General features: G+C 41.5%; 1 protein-coding gene across 1 annotated transcript in view; it reads left to right on the top strand.

Moving 5' to 3' along the window:
* wdr18 (WD repeat domain 18) overlaps positions 1 to 19981 on the top strand; it is a 74330-nt gene that overhangs the window by 25638 nt on the left and 28711 nt on the right. Inside the window, exons 4-5 of the mRNA XM_063012891.1 lie at positions 1270 to 1411; positions 14081 to 14224. Coding sequence (XP_062868961.1) covers positions 1270 to 1411; positions 14081 to 14224 — 286 coding nt within the window. The remainder of the gene's footprint in view (positions 1 to 1269; positions 1412 to 14080; positions 14225 to 19981) is intronic.

The raw sequence follows: 19981 nt of genomic DNA, 5'->3' as shown, positions 1-19981 counted from the left end.
TAGATAGATGGATGGATGGATGGATGGATGGATGGTAGATGGATGGATGGATAGATGGATGGATAGATGGATGGATAGATAGATATATGGATATATATAGATGGATAGATGGAGGGATAGATAGATGGATGGATAGATGGAGGGATAGATGGTAGATGGATAGATGGATGGATAGATAGATGGATGGATATATACAGTAAATGGATGGATGGATATATGGATAGATGGATGGATAGATGAATGGATATATAGATGGATGGATATATAGATGGATAGATGGATGGATAGATATATGTATGGATATATAGATAGATGGATGGATATATGGATGGATGGATGGATAGATATATAGATGGATGAATGGATGGATATATGGATGGATAGATGGATATATGGATGGATAGATGGATATATGGATGGATAGATGGATGGATGGATAGATGGATGGATAAATAGAGAGATGGATAGATAGATGGAAGGATAGATAGATGGATGGATAGATGGATGGATGGATAGATAGATGGAAGGATAGATAGATGGAAGGATAGATAGATGGAAGGATAGATAGATGGAAGGATAGATAGATAGATAGATGGATGGATGGATGGATATATAGATGGATGGATGGATATATAGATGGATGGATGGATGGATGGATGGATAGACGGATGGATGGATGGATGGATAGATAGATGGATGGATAGATAGATGGATGGATGGTTAGATGGGTGGATAGATAGATGGAAGGATAGATAGATGGAAGGATAGATAGATGGAAGGATAGATAGATGGATGGATATATAGATGGATGGATGGATATATAGATGGATATATAGATGGATGGATGGATGGATGGATAGATGGATGGATAGATGGATGGATAGATGGATGGATGGATGGATATATAGATGGATAGATGGATAGATGGATGGATAGATGGATGGATATATAGATGGATGGATTGATGGATATATAGATGGATGGATGGATAGATGGATGGATAGATGGATGGATATATAGATGGATGGATGGATGGATATATAGATAGATGGAAAGATAGATAGATGGATGGATATATAGATAGATGGATAGAATCAAACCCAGGACCTTCTTGCTGCAATGTGACAGTGATACCCACTGAGTCATTGTGCTGCCCCCTGTCAATAACAAAACTAAAGCAACACATATACTAAACTCTGAACATGACTGTGATGTAATCATGCTATAAAAAGCTATTGTAATTAAATTAACACTACCATTGTGTTGCAGTGTTGTGCAGTTGGACTCGTCTTGCGTCCCCGAGCCTCGACACGTGTTATCACGCCACTCTCTCCCCATCACGGATATCCACTGTGGGCTGATGGGACCTCAGGCCAGAGTGGCCACTGCATCCCTAGATCAAACTGTCAAGGTAAGCATTCTGGAATGTTTCTACTGTAATAAAGGATCATGATCGTAAATCCAACTATAAATAAACATGTGAAATAAATTGTATGTACGAGGGATCTTCAAAAAGTTTCTGCATTTTTATATTTTGGTTGGAAACTGTGAGGGTGGGAGGAGTAGTAATTGAATACATCGTATCGAATCTCAGCTCTGCCATCCGGCTGGGCTTGGAGGCTACACGGAGTCTTTTAACGTTAAGTCTGCGCAGTCAATAAGTAACCACACACTGACACACCTTGAATTTAGAGCTGACCCTACGCCCTGTGATATATCCATTGTTTTATCCCAAATGTAATGAGTTCGAGCGGCCTGACCTAACAATACAGCGCCACTGTCCAGTTACTTATGGACTGCACTGGAGTACTCCCGGGTGGTTGGGTTTTTGTAGGTCACTTAGCATAGGATCAATAGTAGATAGATTAAACGTCCATGTGGCAGGGCCAGAGATGACTGTGATTGACTGCGGATGTTAACATGCTGTCGCCGCCGGGCTGAAGGCCGCGCTGAGCTATTTTGTCTTAAAATAACAGCCGTACACGGTGGACTGGAGGTACGGAGAGGTGCATGACTCGGTTTGGATGCTGCGTTTTGATTCCTAAGTGAGCTGCAGGACTCTTTTTTAGATCTGATCAGGGATTTTTATCATCTCGAACAAACAGCTCAGATGGAAACAGTAGTGACACATGATTGACAGTTGCGCAACATATTACCATCTCGCTGTAAACTGATCAATACATTGTTTTCTAGAATACACTGAGGTTTTGGTGCGTGGTTGATGGCGCATTTTTTTATAACCGGGTTTCTGCTAGCACACCAGCACTAGGATTCTAAACTCCTGGTATTTTTTGGTTCATGCATTTTCTCCCCTTTTTCTTCCGACTTTTTAGCATATCCAAGTACCCAATTGCATTACGCTTCCTCTCTATCCTCTGATTGAGAAGAGCGAGACTGACACATGTCCCCTCAGACACGTGTGCAGTAGCCGACTGCATCTTTTCACCTGCACGAGGCGAGTTCATATGCGGATCAGCTTTGTGTACGGAGAGGCACACCCTGATCAACACATTATTCCCCGACTCTGTGCAGGCGCCATCAGTCAGCAAGCAGAGGTCGTAATTGCATCAGTTATGAGGAGTCCCTATCCGGCTCCCACCTTGTATGAACAACAGCCAGTCGTAGATCATGTAACTGGACGGCAGAGCTGATCGAACCGATGAGTTTAAAATGTCAGCTCTGGTGTGCTAGCGTGTTTTACCGTTGTTGTAGCAAACAAATTTTGACACTAGTCTGCAGAGTGGGAAAAGACCAGACAAAAAAAAGGGTGGTGGGGTCTTCACTGCTGTGTTACCCTAGATAGGGTTCCAAGGTGCCTGTACTGAAGTGGAGGAATGCGGACATCAGTGCGAGACTGGCCTTACGTGCGAATCCACCAAAGTATGGGCAAAAAAGAAGAGGTCAGTGGACTGTGCACTGTGTCATAGGGGGGATGTGCTAGTCTTAACCACCTCCACAGCACACGATGGATAATATTATTGGTTAGTATTTGAAAGAGCAGTTTGTATTTGTTAGATGTTAATTGTACTTATGTCAGGCCGCTCAGGTGGCGCAGCGGTAAAAACACACGCTGGAACCAGAGCTGGGATCTCAAATACATTGTATTCAGTCTCAGCTCTGCCTGCCGTGTGTGTCAGGGTGTGTCTCTCCGTACACAGTGCTGATCCGCATTGCACTCGTCAAAGTGTAGGTGACGAAATGCATACGGCTGTTGCCCACGTGTCGGATGGGGTGTGGGTTAGCTTCGTTCTCCTCAATCAGTGTGGGGATCGGCATTGGTGGAGAGGAAGCATGACGCAATCGTGCAATTGGACGCGCTACAAAAAGGGATGGAAAAGGGTGAGAAAATGCATTAAAAAAAAATATATATATATATACAGTATATATATATATAAATTATACATACGTCCTGTATATACTTATAGTATTAGGCTTTGTTCTGCCGGAAACTGCCGAAATACAAAAATGTTGTTCAATCATCTGTACCAGATGACTTTACTAAAGTAAAATTGACTAAAATCGTGCCATTCTACCTTGTTTTTTCTAATTTTATGATTTATTTTTGTTCTACGTCACCACTATGTGCTCTGCATCCACAATGCACAATACGAGCATTCCAAATTAACCTGTAACTCTTGCTGTGATAATGAGCCATCAGTTGAACTGAATCATATCCCGCTGTGTAAATTATGCATTCGTGACATGTGCGACCTCTTGGTGTCCCGTGAGCTGTTTAGACTTCAATTTGACGTTGCTGTGACAGGATGAACTGAGGTAATCAAGCCTGTTAACAAAATGACAGACATGACAGATCTGACACTCTCTCTCTCTTCTCTTCCGCTCTGTGTGTGTGTGTGTGTGTGTGTGTGTGTGTGTGTGTGTGTGTGTGTGTGTGTGTGTGTGTAAGCTAGAGCTTGGACTAATACCTACTCTAGTTTTTACATGCTGAGCATAGAAGTAATGTATTGCTGGCACATAGCCACTTATTGATATAACAGTTGTCCTCAGAGAGAGCCCTGGATTCCCCTGGCCTGCGACTCGTACAGAATCCAAATGATGGACAGTGACTGGAAGGTACATATAGTAATTGAAAGCGATTAAGGATCACAGACCACAGGGGAAGTTACATGATTTTAAAATCGACATTTTCCACTATGAACCTCAGTGCTAGTGATGTTTTTGTGCCAGCAGGTTGAGGTCAGTCCAGATCTGTTCTGTCTCTGGCCACACATTTCTTCTGGAATGCTGCTAGTGGAAGGTTGAATCGAAAGCACCCTTCATAGCAGGCGTCTCTTAATTCCAGGGAACAGTGGGTAACAGTGGGTAACAGTGGGTCTACTTAAAGGCAGTGATTGATTGCTGAGCTCTTTACTGTATCAAGGAGATTAAATCCAGCCATCCAGCACAAAAACCACATTTGCATCTTCTTCCATTCGTGTTTTTTGTTTGGTGGTATGTCTCTAAACAAAGCTCCAGCTGCTTTACTACAGGACTGCTACTGCGACGGCTCACGCTCTCTTTTTTATTTAAGATCAACAATGGGCACCAACACATATTTAAAAAAAAAAAAAAAAACTAATTTGGGAAAATTGGTGGCTCAGTGGGTAGCACTGTCTCCTCACAGCAAGAAGGTTTTGGGTTCGATCCCCAGGTGGAGCAGTCCGGGTCCGTTCTGTGTGGAGTTTGGGGCGGCACGGTGGCTTAGTGAGTAGCACTGTCTCCTCACAGCAAGAAGGTCCTGGGTTCGATCCCCAGGTGGGGCGGTCCTGGTCCTTTCTGTGTGAAGTTTGCATGTTCTCCCCGTGTCTGCGTGGGTTTCCCACTGATCTCGTTTCCTCCCACAGTCCAAAGACATGCAAGTGAGGTAAATTGACACTAAATCGTCCAAGACTGTGTTTGATATAACCTTGTGAACTGATGAATCTTGTGTATTGAGTAACTACCGTTCCTGTCATGAATGTAACCAAAGTGTAAAACATGACGTTAAAATCCTAATAAACAACCAAACAAACGGTGTGGAGTTTGCATGTTCTCCCTGTGTCTGCGTGGGTTTCCTCCGGGAGCTCCGGTTTCCAAAATTGACAGCCGTTTTCCAGAGTGCATGTATTAAACTGGTATGAATGTTTATGTATATATGTAATATACAGAACTTGCTTTATCAGGCTGCACACTGACCGGAGTAGAAGGGCTGTGTCTCAAACCGCACACTATTTACTTCATTGTTCTCAAAATAGTAACCAGATAATTTGGTTATAAAGTATTTCAGCATGTACTGTATTTTGTACACACACTGTATTTACTGTATTAAGTCGATTCTCAGGTTTTTCTGCTCCTTTACTGGCTGTTTCTAATTGTTGGACTTGCAACTCCTAGCGCTAATACACTACATGACTGACATTGCAGCAAATATGAGCCTCAGTGACTGACTGACAGGCTGACCGGTGATATTGATTTCGGAGCACTACACTCTGACCCTAAGTTCAGACCGGCAGCAATGTCTTTTTTGCCTCTTGTTGCCCGAATCACTCATTGATCATCACATAACCTGTGGACAAGGTTGCCATGGTTTAACTGATGCCAAGCAAAAAAAAAAGCAAATGCCATGGCAGTACAGCGAATGTTACTGGCTAGTATCTACAAAGCGTAAAGAAATAACCAATTTGATCACAGATCAGGTACCTTAGGTCACTAAGGTACTGGACTAGTAATCATAAGGTCGCTGGTTCAAGCCTCACCACTGCCAGGTTGCTGCTGTTGGGCTCTTGAGCAAGGCCCTTAACCCTCGATTGCTCAGACTGTATACTGTCACACTACTGTTAGTTGCTTTGGATAAAGGCGTCTGCTAAATGCTGCAAATGTAAATGTGTCTTAAAAGTCACAAGGAATAAAACAGACAGTGCAGGTAGGATGTTATGTAGACTAAGTTAAGAAGGTGAGATTGAGATGTTTTGAGCATGTGCAGAGGAAGGATGAGAGTGATATTGGGAGAAGGGTGCTAAGAATGAAACCTTGGGGGAGGCCAATGAGGTGGTTTATAGATGCAGTGAATGAGGACTTGTAGGTGGTTGGGGTGATGTAGGATGTTCAGGACAGGGCAAGATGGAGACGAATGCTCCGGCGACCCCTTAAAGCGAACAGTCGAATGATGATGATGATGTTTAACAGCTGTGTCTTGTGTCTTCTTATTTATGAGCCTTTTTTTATGACCAATTTTGTCTTGGGTCTCTGCATTTTTAGATCAGATGGTTTACACCACCACCCTCTGTAGATGAAGTACTTATCTGGTTGTGTATCTGCTTTTATTTACACCATTCTGGTAATTACCTGGCAAATTCTGGTACATGTCGACCCTGTAAATTGCCAGCACAGTCTACCTGTCATTTTGAATAAAGGCTTCTTTCTCACTTGACTCCTTGACACTAACCCCTTCCAGGTAAATAATGACTTCATTTCAGAGTAAGCATGCTCACCGGGTATTAAACCAGTACAGAGCTACAGAGCTCTAAAGAGTAATCGCCCGCTCTGTGATTTCAACACTGACCACTGCAATGACACCACCGTGGTCCTGACATGGTACAGCAGTGTTAACGGAAGTCAATGCTGGCATGAGAGTAGTGCTCCAACCAAAAATGTAAAGCCACTGTTTGTAAAGTGTCCACTGATTTAAAAAAAACATGAAGACTAGCACTCATTGTGCATTTGCTCAATTTAAATCCCAGTATGGACTGCTCAGGTGGTGCAGCGGTAAAATACGCTAGCACACCAGAGCTGGGATTTCGAATACATCCGATCGAATCTCAGCTCTGCAATTCGGCTGGGCTGGGCGGCTGTATGAACAACGTTTGGCTGTTGTTCATACAGGGAGGGAGCTGAATAGGGACCTCATAACTGATGCAATTACGACCTCTGCTGGTTGATTAATGGCACCTGCACAGAGTAGAGGCTGATCCGCATATGAACTCGCTTCGTGCAGGTGAAAAGATGCAGTAGGCTACTGCACACGTGTCGGGGTGGGGGGGCGTGTGACAGTTTGCTCTCCTCAATTGCGACGGGGGTCAGCAACAGTAGAGAGGAAGCATAACGCAATTGGGTAGAAATTGGATGCGCAAAAAAAAGGGAGAAAATGCATAAAAAAAATAAAATCTCCTTATGTTTAAATACGATGGATCTTCAAAAAGTTTCCACACTTTTATATTTTCGTTGGAAGCGGTGAGGGCGGGAGGAGTAGTAATTGGTCATGTCTAAGAGACTGAGAGAGAGAATATAGTCCGGATTTAGCGGCATCTGATTTCCACCTTTTAGAACCGCTTAAGGAAGCTTTAAGGGGAAGAAGATTTTCATGTGATGATGATGTGAAAGCAGCGGTGCATCAGTGGCTACATGCTCAATCAAAAACATATTTTTGCTGATGGCATTAAAAAGTTGGTACGACGCTGGGAAAAAGCATCGGAAGATGACTATGTAGAAAAGTGATGTCATTTGTTTTTTAATTCCTAATAAATAGAGTTTAAAAAAGTGCGAAAACTTTTTGAAGAACTCTCATAGAATAAAAAAAATCCCAATAACACCGTAGTAAACAATGAACTACTTATGAAAAAAGCCTAAACAGATGATCTCAATACATCATCAGCATAAACAGATTACCATGCAGCACCACTGTTTACCAGGCCTGCAGGGGAAAAGCATCAAGGGTCGAAAATGAATTAGGTCTAAAATATGCCTATATCTGGACTATGACTGTCCTGACTTAGCTACGTCCCTAATTTAAATCAAATTCATTTGTAAGAATTGATAATAAAAGGCTATCACTCAGAGATGAAAATGATGATGATGGTTTCTACATTTTTGGCTTTAGCTCAGTATTTCTAGTCCTCCTGCCATACTCAGCAGGGCATCAGAGAGCCCCACGCGATCACGTTTCTCTCTGATTCGAAGAGGTGAGATGGGATTTGGAGTGCCACCACGTTGTCAAAGCTGCTTTGTCTTCATGCCGAGACGCCTGATTGCTCGTGATTTGGAAGCGACTCCAAACACCTGGCTCATTCATTGCTGTTCCAATTCTCCCGCTATGAATTTTACATGGAGCGCCGCTGTAACAGAATGCACTGTTTCATTTAATAAAGAGGATGATTACAATCGCTTTGCATTGGAAATCGAGGTCCTTCTGTGGATGCTGTTGGCGGAGGTGGAGAGTAATGATGTACGACTGGTTGCAATCGAATTAAAAATTATTTTAAATGTTTAATTTATTTTGTGAATGAACTCATTTTTACCAAGGTAACAAATGTACTTGATATAGTAGATGTACTTGTGGTAGAGGGAGGGAGGAAGGTGGATGCATATTTGGACTTGTATGTCACATGTAGACCTCAGTTTTTCTGAAGTAAAGGTGTCATATTGAACCAAAAACCATCAAATGCATCGTTTTGGTCAATGCCAACATTAAAAAAGGTCACTTCAGTTCATTCCTGACAGCTGAAGCTTGATTAGAATTTAGAGCAGACCGTCAGATCTCCACACACCAGCCATACACACTGTAGAATTAAATTTTGACCCATCCTCAGTGCTCATTCTCCAGTTTTGGATAAGGAAGGTTCTGAAGGGTGGGCGCTTGGGTGGCACAGCGGTTTAAACTCACTGTCACTTATTAGAAACAGTGGTAGCCTAGTGGGTAGAGCTTTGGGCTATCGATCTAAAGGCTGAGAGTTCGAATATTAGCTCTGTTATGCAGCCACTGTTGGGCCCTTGATCAAGGCCCTGAACCCTCTCAGCTCCAGGGGTGCCATATAGTGATCACCTCGCACTCTGACCCCAGCTTCCAAACAAGCTGGGATATGCTTATAAAGGTGTACAAGCTGTACACCTTTTTATGTTTATCTAATAAATGAAGGCATTCTTCTTCCTCTTTACTAGAACAAGGCTGAGCTCTTGAGCTCTTGAATTCGAATCTCAGCTGTGCTATTGACCAACCCAGGTATCCACACAGGCACTGGACTGTTAGTTACAGACTCTATATTCATTACGTTTTTTACATTACGTGTTCTACATTTTTTCTAGTACTGCTTAGTCATGTTGCCAGAAATTCTTATCAATCAGCTTAACAACAATCGCGTTTCATGTCTTCAGGCGGCCATGCATTTGTCACCAGGCGAGCGCTTGTGCTCGGCACTCTGTATTACCGGCCGCAGTGGATCGCCGGCTGGCTGGCTGCTTGTCACTTTAGGTGAACCATTCTGTCTGCTAGAGTTTGCTCTTTTAAGCTGCTGGTTAAATCGGAGACAAAGGTCGTACAGGTCAATCCAGTGGAAGACCGAATGAACAGGAAATACATGTTCAGTTTCTTAATCTGCCTCTCTGCCAACCCAGAAATTGAGAAGGGGAAAGTACGGTGTCTAAAGGTTCCGTTAAAATCAACTGTAGGCTCACAAATGAAAACAATGGTTTAATCAAATAAAAGAGATGACTTTAGTGTTTAATCCTCGTAAAGAAGCCTATAGGTGGGAGCATTACTATTTATTAATGTCATTTTTTTAGTCCACTGTCCCAGATTGGATGTAATTAAGTTCTGTTGCACTCCATACCTGCCTCGACCCTGATCAGGATAAAGCAAGTAATATTTCATTGTGTTATTTTTTAGGGGTGGCACTATGGCTCAGTCGGTAGTCACCTAACAGCAAGAAGGTCCTAGGTTTGATTCCCAGGTGTAGCAGTCCGCGTCCTTTCTGTGTAAAGTTTGCATGTTCTCCCCGTGTTTGCATGGGTTTCCTGCGGGATCTCTGGTTTCTTCCCACAATCCAAAGACATGCAAGTGAGGTGAATTGGAGACACTAAATGGTCCATGACTGTGTTTGATATTAAACTTGAACTGATCGAATTCAAATTTCAATTTTATTAGTATAGTGCTTTTTACAGTGGACATTGTCTCAAAGCAGCTTTACAGAATCCAGGACCAACAGACCAAAAACCCCTGTTGAGCAAGCCGAGGGCAACAGTGGCAAGAAAAACTAAATTTGAAGGTAGAAACCTTGAGAGGAACGAGACTCCTTGGGTGGCCTGGAGGATTATTTGTATAAAAAAGATTTACACAAATCATACATGCACACAATTGAACGTGAAAGTTTTAAAATGTAAACAGTTGGAGTTCTTCATTATTCAGTCCAGTCTGTGATAAAGTCTGTAGTGAGTACTTGACTTTAACTTCGGGTGGGTAAACAAGTTTCTGTCAGAACCACCTCGGGGTAAACAACAGAAAATGTAGTTAAAATGTAAAATCGTTAAGAGTAAAAATGTCAGTTTTGCAGAGAGTAGCATGAGACTCCGGCACCCCTAATTATTACAGCATAACTAATAGGGAGAGCGAGCAAACCTGAGTGATCGGACAAGAGAGGCAGAACAACCCAAGAGCAACCCAACATCCCTGATCACCACAACTTTCTATGCCCCCAGAACCCTCAAGCTTTGCGCCTTTGTCTATATTCAGGGTGGGCAGCTCTGGCCCTTGAGGTCAGGAATCAGGTGCCAAATATGAGAGCACCAGACTACCCAGACCCCCAACCCCCAGGAGCCACACCCCTAGTTTGGAAAGATTAATCAAAGGACTGAATAAACTGATGAATCTTGTGTAACTGGTAATTACCTGTCCTGTCATGAATGTAAGCTAAGTGTGTAAAACATGACATTAAAAATAAAGTATTATTTGTTAGTATTGTTGGAGCGGGCTTCATTTCTGCAGAGGTCTTTCTGAATCAGTTAAATTAAATTATGTAATGAACAGAAGTTTGTCAGAGGACGGACCGTTTCTTTTCCCACTCTACTTCAGCACTTTTGTTTTATGAGCGGGTCGTCACACCGATCTCGTCTAATTATTAGTCCAATCTCAGCTTTATTTTATGGTCAGTTTGCCTGCTTTATGATCGGCCATCAGTCACTCTGAACTGTGAAGGGAATGCAGGGAGCGGAAGCTACAACACTGTCCAACTCTTTCAGTTAGTTCCAAGATGTGCACACACACACACACACACACTTATTAGTGAATTAGAGCAGCTTCTCTAAATTGAACCTTATCCTCCACCCCTACTGTACGACATGAAGGGTTTTCAGTGCCTTAATTTGTTATATATACATGTGTACAGTACTATAAAATACTTTTTCTGCATATCCCAACTTGTTTGGAGCAAACAGGATTATGGACCTTGCTGATATTATTCAAATATGTATACATTATTAACATAATTGATGTTATGTATTGTATTATTTGTACATATTGTTTATAATAATATATATACTACTGCTGCTATTATTATTTTTAGTTGTATTCCATGCCATAGTGTCAGGCGCACAAATTGCACATCATTAGCATTTATTTGCATATCGTATATCTAAGGCCCTGCCTAATTCATGGCCGTGAAAATCACGTCACGGATCATTAAATAAGCCCTTTCCCATATATTATATTTCATTTTCTGTGAAATTCCAAATTTAGGGTTTGCGTTTAGCGATGTAACATTTTTATACGCGTAGCACAATAAGCAATATGCGGCGATCCTAGCAACCATACGGCAGCATAATTAAGTTCGTGTAACAGACTTTTCTGTGGTGTGGTGTGGTGATAATGTTTGTTTGTGTTTACATGTTGAGCGCATTTTGTCCTTTTGGGGATTCCATAAAGTGTGCTTCTCTACTCACGTGATCATCTCTCTGTAGTCTGTGCTCAAAAGAACAAGCCAGTAAAAGATTCTGTTCCTGATTGTTTGTCTATGTACAGTTTGTTTCTTTCTTTATAAACTCAGCAAACTCTACAAACGCTTGGTTACACTAGCAATCGACAGTTAGATAAAATGTCCAAGATCTGAAGTCTAAAGCAGCTAAAAACACGACTCGGGTAACTGGGTTTGGAAAACTTTCAACAAATTCTGTGGACACGGACTAGTATTTTGGTCTTTGAGAGGGAGCTATTAAGGTAGGCTGTGCTGTGTATTGTAGCTTCCATTTATGTTATCATTGTTTATGAGTGTCATTTAATGAATTGTGGCACTTTTGTTTAAAAATCTGTGAAATCTGGGATTTTTGTGGAATGAAACACATTTTCCCATGAATTAGGGACCTTATCTATACTGTATATTGCACATTTCTTGTTCAGCTACTGGAGGCCAATAATTTCCTTCGGGATACATAAAGTATCTGTCTTTATGTCTGTCATTTAATATTTAAAACAGAATCGTTGTTGTTGAGCAATTCCTTCACTGTGCCACGCTGTCCGACATCCAAATTCTAATATGTGTTGGTTCAAAATGTGACATTTCTTTGAACTGAAGAAATGAAGTAAATTGAGGTGTCTGTTGGCTTTGAAAGCTGGATGGAGGTTGGATTAGAGGAGGATGAATGACTGAACCTGCCTCTCTATATGATAAGCCTCGTTCCTGCTAGGGGCTTTTAAAACCTCTTCCTCAGCACTTCCTCTGAGGCTATTTTATATTGGCTCCGAGCTCAATGACCGACCATCAAAGTTTTTGGCAAAAGTATCGCCTTCCCTAAATAATTATATCCAGTGAGTCATTAATTGGAAGGTTGGAACAAAAAATGCTATTTATTAGCCTCAGCATCAGATGGCCCAGTGCTTTTAGTCTTTCAAGGTAATAGAAACATGGTTTTACCTTTCATCATCTATTTTGCACGTCAGGCTTATCTTCTGTACATTTACCTTTACTATTACCCTGCTCTCTCTCTCTCTCTCTCTCTCTCTCTCTTTCTCTCTCTTTCTCTCTCTCTCTCTCTCACACACACACACACACATACACACACCGTGCCTATACAAAATCTTTGTACATTTTTGAACCACTGTCACGTTTTAGTCTTGTAGCCTGAAATTAAAACCCACAAAAATATCTTTCTCCAGCTTTATTTACACATTCAAGTAATGAGAACAAAATGAAATTGTTCTGAAAATGAATTAGGAATAAAATAAAATAGAACAGCAGGGTTGGGAAAGTGATCAGTCCCCTGATTTAGTACTTGGTAGAGCTTTCTGTGCTTTAATTACATCCATCAGTCTGTTTGAATACGTTCCTACCAGCTTTGCACATCTGGACTGGGGAATATTTGCCCATTCTTCTCTGCAGAATTCTTCCCTGCTTCCACCCTGTTCTTCAATGGTCAGGACCCCCACAGGACCACCACAGAGCAGGTATTATTTAGGTAGATCATTCTCAGCACTGCAGTGACATTGACATGGTGGTGGTGTGTTAGTGTGTGTTGTGCAGGTATGAGTGGGTCAGACACAGCAGCGCTGATGGGAGTTTTTAAATGCCGTGTCCACTCACTGTCCACTCTGTTAGACACTCCTACCTAGTGTGTCCACCTTGTAGATGTAAAGTCAGAGATGATCGCTCATCTATTGCTGCTGTTTGAGTTGGTCATCTTCTAGACTTTCATCAGTGGTCACAGGACGCTGCCCATGAAGCGCTGTTGGCTGGATATATTTTTGGTTGGTGGACTATTCTCAGTCCAGCAGTGACAGTGAGGTGTTTAAAAACTCCATCAGCGCTGCTGTGTCTGATCCACTCATACCAGCACAACACACACTAACACACCACCACCATGTCAGTGTCACTGCAGTGCTGAGAATGATCCACCACCTAAATATTACCTGCTCTGTGGGGGTCCTGACCATTGAAGAACAGCATAAAAGGGGGCTAACAAAGCATGCAGAGAAACAGATGAACTACAGTTAGTAATTGTAGAACTACAAAGTGCTTCTATATGGTAAGTGGAGCTGATAAAATGGACAGTGAGTGTAGAAACAATAAGGTGGATTTAACGTTATGGCTGATCGGTGAATGTTACGGTCATGATCAGGTATTAAAGAAGCATTTTGAACAATTCAGATAAAACATTTTTTAGACCTTTAAAAGTTTCTGTGTAGTGTTTGTGATTAATCTGTGTTAACATTCGGGATTAGAGGTTTACACAGAGCACATTCAAATTTAATCCAGAAATAATCCATTTCAAGGGGGTTTCAAGTGTATAAACTTGATGCACTTAATTCCGATTTAATTTATACTTTTCTTATGTATTTTTACAGCTGTGGGAAATTTCTTCAGGAGAGATGCTTCTGTCTGTCCTCTTTGACGTCAGTATTATGTCGGTCACTCTTGACCCCTGTGAATACTTCCTGTTCTGTGGAGGAACCGATGGAAACATTTTTCAGCTGTCTCTCTGTAACACGGTAAGTTTAACAAGCATTTCTTGCTCTGAACACCCCCCCCCCCCCCCCCCCCCCCCAGAATTGGATCCACACTGACCAGATGATGTTCGGGTAGTGGAACATCATCATTGTCTGAACTGTAATGAAATGGTCGTGTGCGCTATACTGGCATGAGTGTATCAGGTGCAGCTGTGTTGTTGGGATATTTGTAATGTCAGAGCTGGGAGGAATGTGGTGCTCCAGTCAAAAATATAAAGCCAACTGCACTCTTACTACACACACACACACACACACACACACACACACACACACACACACAAATGCACAAAATGTGCCAAATGTTTGAGGACACCTGACCATCAGCTTGTTGGACATTCTCTTTTTTTAAATCCCTTTGCAGCAATAATAGCCTCAATTGTTCTAGGAAAGATATCAGTAAGGTGGTTAAAACACCTGAAGTCATTAATTTGGACTGGTCTCTATATGCTTTTGGTCATATTCTGCATTACATTTAATAAGGCCCTACCTAATTCACGTGTCTGTGTGGGTTTACTCCGGGTGCTCCGGTTTCCTCCCACAGTCCAGAGACATGCAAGTGAGGTGAATTGGAGACACTAAATTGTCCATGTGTTTGATATAACCTTGTGATCTGAAGAACCTTGTGTAATGAGTTACTACCGTTCCTGTCATGAATGTAAAACATGATGTTAAAATCATAATAAACAAACCAACAAACCTATTTCACGGCTGTGAAAATCACCCCGTGGACGCTAAAAATAAGCTCTCTCCCGAGAAATATGCAATTTGCAGTATAAGTTTGAGGTGCAATATGCAATGTAAGGCAGTCCTAGTAATCATACATTCATACAATCATAATTACGTTAGTGTAACAGACATTTCTGTGCTCTAGTGTGCTGACAATGTTTGATGTATGTGTTTACATATTGAGTGCATTTTGCCCCTTTGGGGATTCCATAATCAAAGGAAAAGTGTGCTTCTCTACACTGGTGATCCTCTCTGCGATAGTTTATGTACAATTTATTTCTTTCTTTATAAACTCAGCAAACTCTAAAGACGCTCTAAAAAATTTCTTGTGAATTTAATAACCTACAGTAGTTATAAATTATGATGTAGCCACTATTGGCATCTAAATGGCAGGTGTAGCTCAATAACATACATGGTAGGTGTTGATCAATAAAGAAAGTAATGAAATAGCATGTCACATGGAGCTTAGCAGGACTCTTGTTGCTGGAAACTTAAAACTGTCGGGTGATTTTGGGCACATGTGGTGATTCGACTCCCTTTGATCAGATCGGGGTTTGCTTGCAAGCGGCACCTGATTCACAATCTGGATATAAAAGTAGGAAAGATCCAGAGGTTAAAACAAATATGTAAAATGACATAGCTGAAGCTGTGGATTATTACCCGGCTGAAATATTAAAATATTAAACTAACATGAGCTCCTGTAGTTCTGTTCGCATTAGTCGCGTAACAGTTTGAACACACCTGTTCTTTTATGTCTCTATATGTTTCCATCAACCCGGTGCATCGTGTCGAGTTTAATCTTTACAAACCCTCACACGTCCTTTAACTTTTTGGTGAACTCCTAAGCCTTCCAGACTCCTGCTGCTTGCTTGGAGGGAAATCTTTATTTTATAGGACAGGTCCGTGATCAGCAGACAGCTTCCTGATGTCTTTACTCAGCAGTGTTCATTCATCGTGACTGAAGGTGCTTGGTGCAGCTTTTTGAAAAGACGGATTATGCCGCTTTTTAACCCTTAATATTTTGTATTTTTGTTAGGGCTGGATGTAAGGTTCAGGTGAGAATAGAACACAAGCAAAACAGCCTGTGATAAGGAGAAGGTATGTCAGAGTTCTTTAGATCATATGGTTGCCTCAAGGTTGTTCGGTTATTAATAAGAATCCAACCTGAAATATGTATTCAAAAAATTGTGATGTGTAACGCCAACGTTTGCAAGCATGTCTGGTAGTCTTGTTTTTTTTTATTGTATTTTCTCCATTGTTATTTAGGCATAGCCAATCTGTCTTTTGTTGCTGGGGAGGGTATATTCAGCACTGAATGAGCCGTACTCAATGATATGACGTGATAAAAGCCACACAGGCTGTACGAACAACGATTAACGTGGACAAAATTTAACATGACGTATTGTACTAAAACAACAACCTAAGAATTTGAGTGGTGGAGAGAACTTATGCCCAGTAATAATTTAGAGAAACTCAGAGTTCCTGTGTCGTTCTTTCAGTCGATACAATTTCTGAAAGTTTTAAAGTTTAGTTAGAAATTCAAATAGCTTGTTCTGTATGTTCTGATTTGGTTTCTGTATGTTTGCTGTGTGAAAATAAAATTATTTATTAACAGTATTTTATTGTTTAAAATAATGTCATCAGGGACTGTTGGCCCTCGGGCACTTTCACATTATCAAATCTGGCCCTCCTAGAAAAAAGTTTGGACACCACTGCTCTAGTTTAAGTAGACAAGTATACAAGTCCAAGTATACCTGCTATAGAAGGTAGTAAGTACATGTTATTGCTCAGCCTAAGTGTTTAGTAAAGAGGTGATGAAGGTCCTCAATCGTCATTTGAAGACAGCGAGTGGTGGGCCACTCAGGTGGCGCAGTGGTAAAAACACACGCTGGAACCATCAATCAGCCAGCAGAGGTCGTAATTGCACCAGTTATGAGGATCCCTGGATCGGCCCTGGTTCATACATCCTTATGGGAAAAAATACCTTGAAACTCGACGCCTTTTAAACTCAACGCCAGGCCGCTCAGGTGGCGCAGCGGTAAAAACACACGCTGGAACCAGAGCTTGGATCTCAAATACATCGTATCAAGTCTCAGCTCTGCCTGCCGACTGGGCTGAGCGGCCACATGAACAACGAATGGCCTGTTGTTCAGATAGGGGCGGGACTTAGCTGGATGGGGTCTCTCTCTCATAACTAATGCAAATACAACCTCTGCTGGCTGATTAGAAGCGCCTGCACAGAGATGAGAAAAGAGTGCTCTTAGGGTGTGTCTCCGTACACAACGCTGGGCTGCACTGCACTCGTCAAAGTGTAGGTGATAAGATGCATACGGCATGCTGCCCACGTGTCGGAGGGGGTTGTGGGTTAGCTCGTTCTCTTCAATCAGAGCAGAGAACGGCATTGGTGGAGAGGAAGCATGACGCAATCGGGCAATTGGACATGCTGAAAAGGGAGAAAAAGGGGAGAAAATGCATAAAGAAAATATATAATAAAAAATAGAAGAAGACAGCGAGTGTATGAACGGACAGGTAAAGTTTGTTTCACCACTTGGGTGCAGGTACTTTTGTCAGTTAAATAAAGGATCAAGAGAATGAACACATTAGTTTTTAAGGCATTTAACAAAATGTCCCAGCTTCTCTGGAAATGTGGTTTGTTCCTTTGTAACTATGGGGAAACCAAAACATAATATTTAACACAACTTACAAGATGTACAGCTATTGTAAGTTCACTGTAGAATTATCATCATTTATTCAGCTCTGTATTCTCTACCATGAAAAACTCTGTAGCCCCAAAGCGAACATAATTTACAGTCGTGACATAATTGCATTGTGGGCGATTAGAAAACTGCAAGATACATTACACATAAGTAGCCATTTCTTAGGATAATAGTAATGACTAAACCTGTTAAAAAACCTTAAAAGATGGTTTAATACCTGTGGTGTTAAGCTTTTAATTAATGTAAAACAGAAGAAATGAACCATTTGTCTAAAGCTATAAAACAGTCAGATAAATTGAAGTAAAAAAAGTGAATTTGATGCCCTTTATGACCCAGATACATTTATCACCATGCAGAAGTGTTAATCACAGTAATAACAGTTTTTTAACAGTGTGTAGAGAATTTTAAGCCGGTTGTGTAACAAGACCTAGTTTTTTATTCCGCAGCAGTGTCTGGAATCCCAGCCAAGCTTATTACTCTTAAAGCCGCTCTAAGTGCTGTTGGCGATCTTAATAACTTTCACCAGACTTGGCCACTAAACCCTCTCTTTAATCACACCCTCCACCCGAATCTATTCTGTCTGTCCAAACCATGTGAAGACCTGCAGTGGTACAGTGATGTTTTACTCAAGCAGATGCAGTGACAGTACTTTCATTTCTTAATCAATCCAGTTCCTGTATGAACTAAGATGCTGTGCATCATACGCTTGATTAGATCAGTACCAAAAGAAACACAAATCTGGGCTGAACACGTCTCCAAGGTCCCTGGATTTCTCAAACGCAAACGTTGAAGCTGTTTGCTGTCTAAAACGCAGCATGCTGAGACTGAGACTTGTTGTTATTAATATTATCTTGAATTATCCTTAATCCTGTATTCCAGTCAAGTGAGTAATTAAAGCTAACAGCGAATCTTCAGTGCTGCATTAGCATATTGTAATGAAATGATTCAACTGTTTAAAGTTAAATTTTTTTTTTTTTTACACGCATCTCACATCATTTCCATCTGGTCAAAATTCTGCCTAGGTAAGCCGCCCTCGTCACTTAGCGTGGAGTTTACTATATTGGCCGCCGCTTTTATTTGATGTCATAATGCCGTGATGGCGTATTTCCTAAAGTGTGCTTGCAGATGGCTCTATAAAAGAAGAGCCTCCCCTGGCCTGGAGAGCCGGAGCTGATAGTGGGTGTATATATATATATGAGGCTTTAATGGCGTCTTCTTTTCTAGTGAACGGGACAGTAATTGGTATTTGTCGTACACTTGAGTACATAAAGGCAGGTCGAATGTAAAGGCTAGTGCTTTCAGTGCATGTCTCCTTGCATGCTTTGTGATCCGTCACCAATGCATGGGCAGTGCACAAACTTTCAAACGCCAACACAAAGCACTGGATCGTAAAAATCTGCCATCGTAAAAATAGACGAGAGCTTTATACGGGCTGAGATATATATACGTGGAATATAGGTGAAGAGGTTTGCTGACGAGATGCAGTGAGAAAGACGGGAAACAAAAGTTAAAACAAAGTATTCAAATTGGGTTACACTAAAGCTACGAGCCTCATCTTAACCCTCATAACTCATACAGAAAGGGGTGTTTACAATAACTTTTTTTTTTGCTATTTTATTTATGCATTTTCATCCATAGCATAGCTGGAGACCTCGAACGTGTCCGAGGAGGGTATATTTTGCCCAACACATGCTCCCATCGACCCCTTCTTATTTTCCCATACTTTGGTGGGTTTGCGCATGAGGCCAGTTTTCGCACTTGGAGAAGCAAACACTGTTCTCAACGCTCTCACAGCATCGACCGAAGACCCCACCCACTTTTTTTATTTATTTTTTAGTTCGGTCCTTTCCTACCCAGCAGACTTTAGTGGCCAATTTTGTCTGCTGCAGGCACTGCCACTTGTGCCCACTAGGGGGCGCCCAGTCGATCGGATAATGTACTAATTTGAAGTAATCAAAAACCACAGGAATTTGACATTTGGTATCGTCGCTTTTATTCTAATTGCAGATCTGGAGTGCCGGCCTCATGGCTTAATTCATGTTTACATTTTCAGCATTTAGTGGACTCTTTTATCCAAAGCGACTTACAGTTGTGACATATATACAATATATATATACAGTATACAATCTGAGCAATTGAGGGTCTTGCTCAAGGACTCAGTGGCAACCTGGCGATGGTTCTGATTACTAGTCCAGTATCTTAACCAATAAGCTACAACTGTGTTCATCTTTGACATGGAAAAAACTTCTCCCCGTGTCTGCGTGGGTTTCTACTGGGAGCTCCGGTTTCCTCCCAC

This window comes from Trichomycterus rosablanca, chromosome 17 (assembly GCF_030014385.1).
Source record: "Trichomycterus rosablanca isolate fTriRos1 chromosome 17, fTriRos1.hap1, whole genome shotgun sequence".
Classification (NCBI taxonomy): domain Eukaryota; kingdom Metazoa; phylum Chordata; class Actinopteri; order Siluriformes; family Trichomycteridae; genus Trichomycterus; species Trichomycterus rosablanca.
Note: the sequence above shows the minus strand (reverse complement) of the source record. Positions and strands in the feature narration are given on the sequence as shown.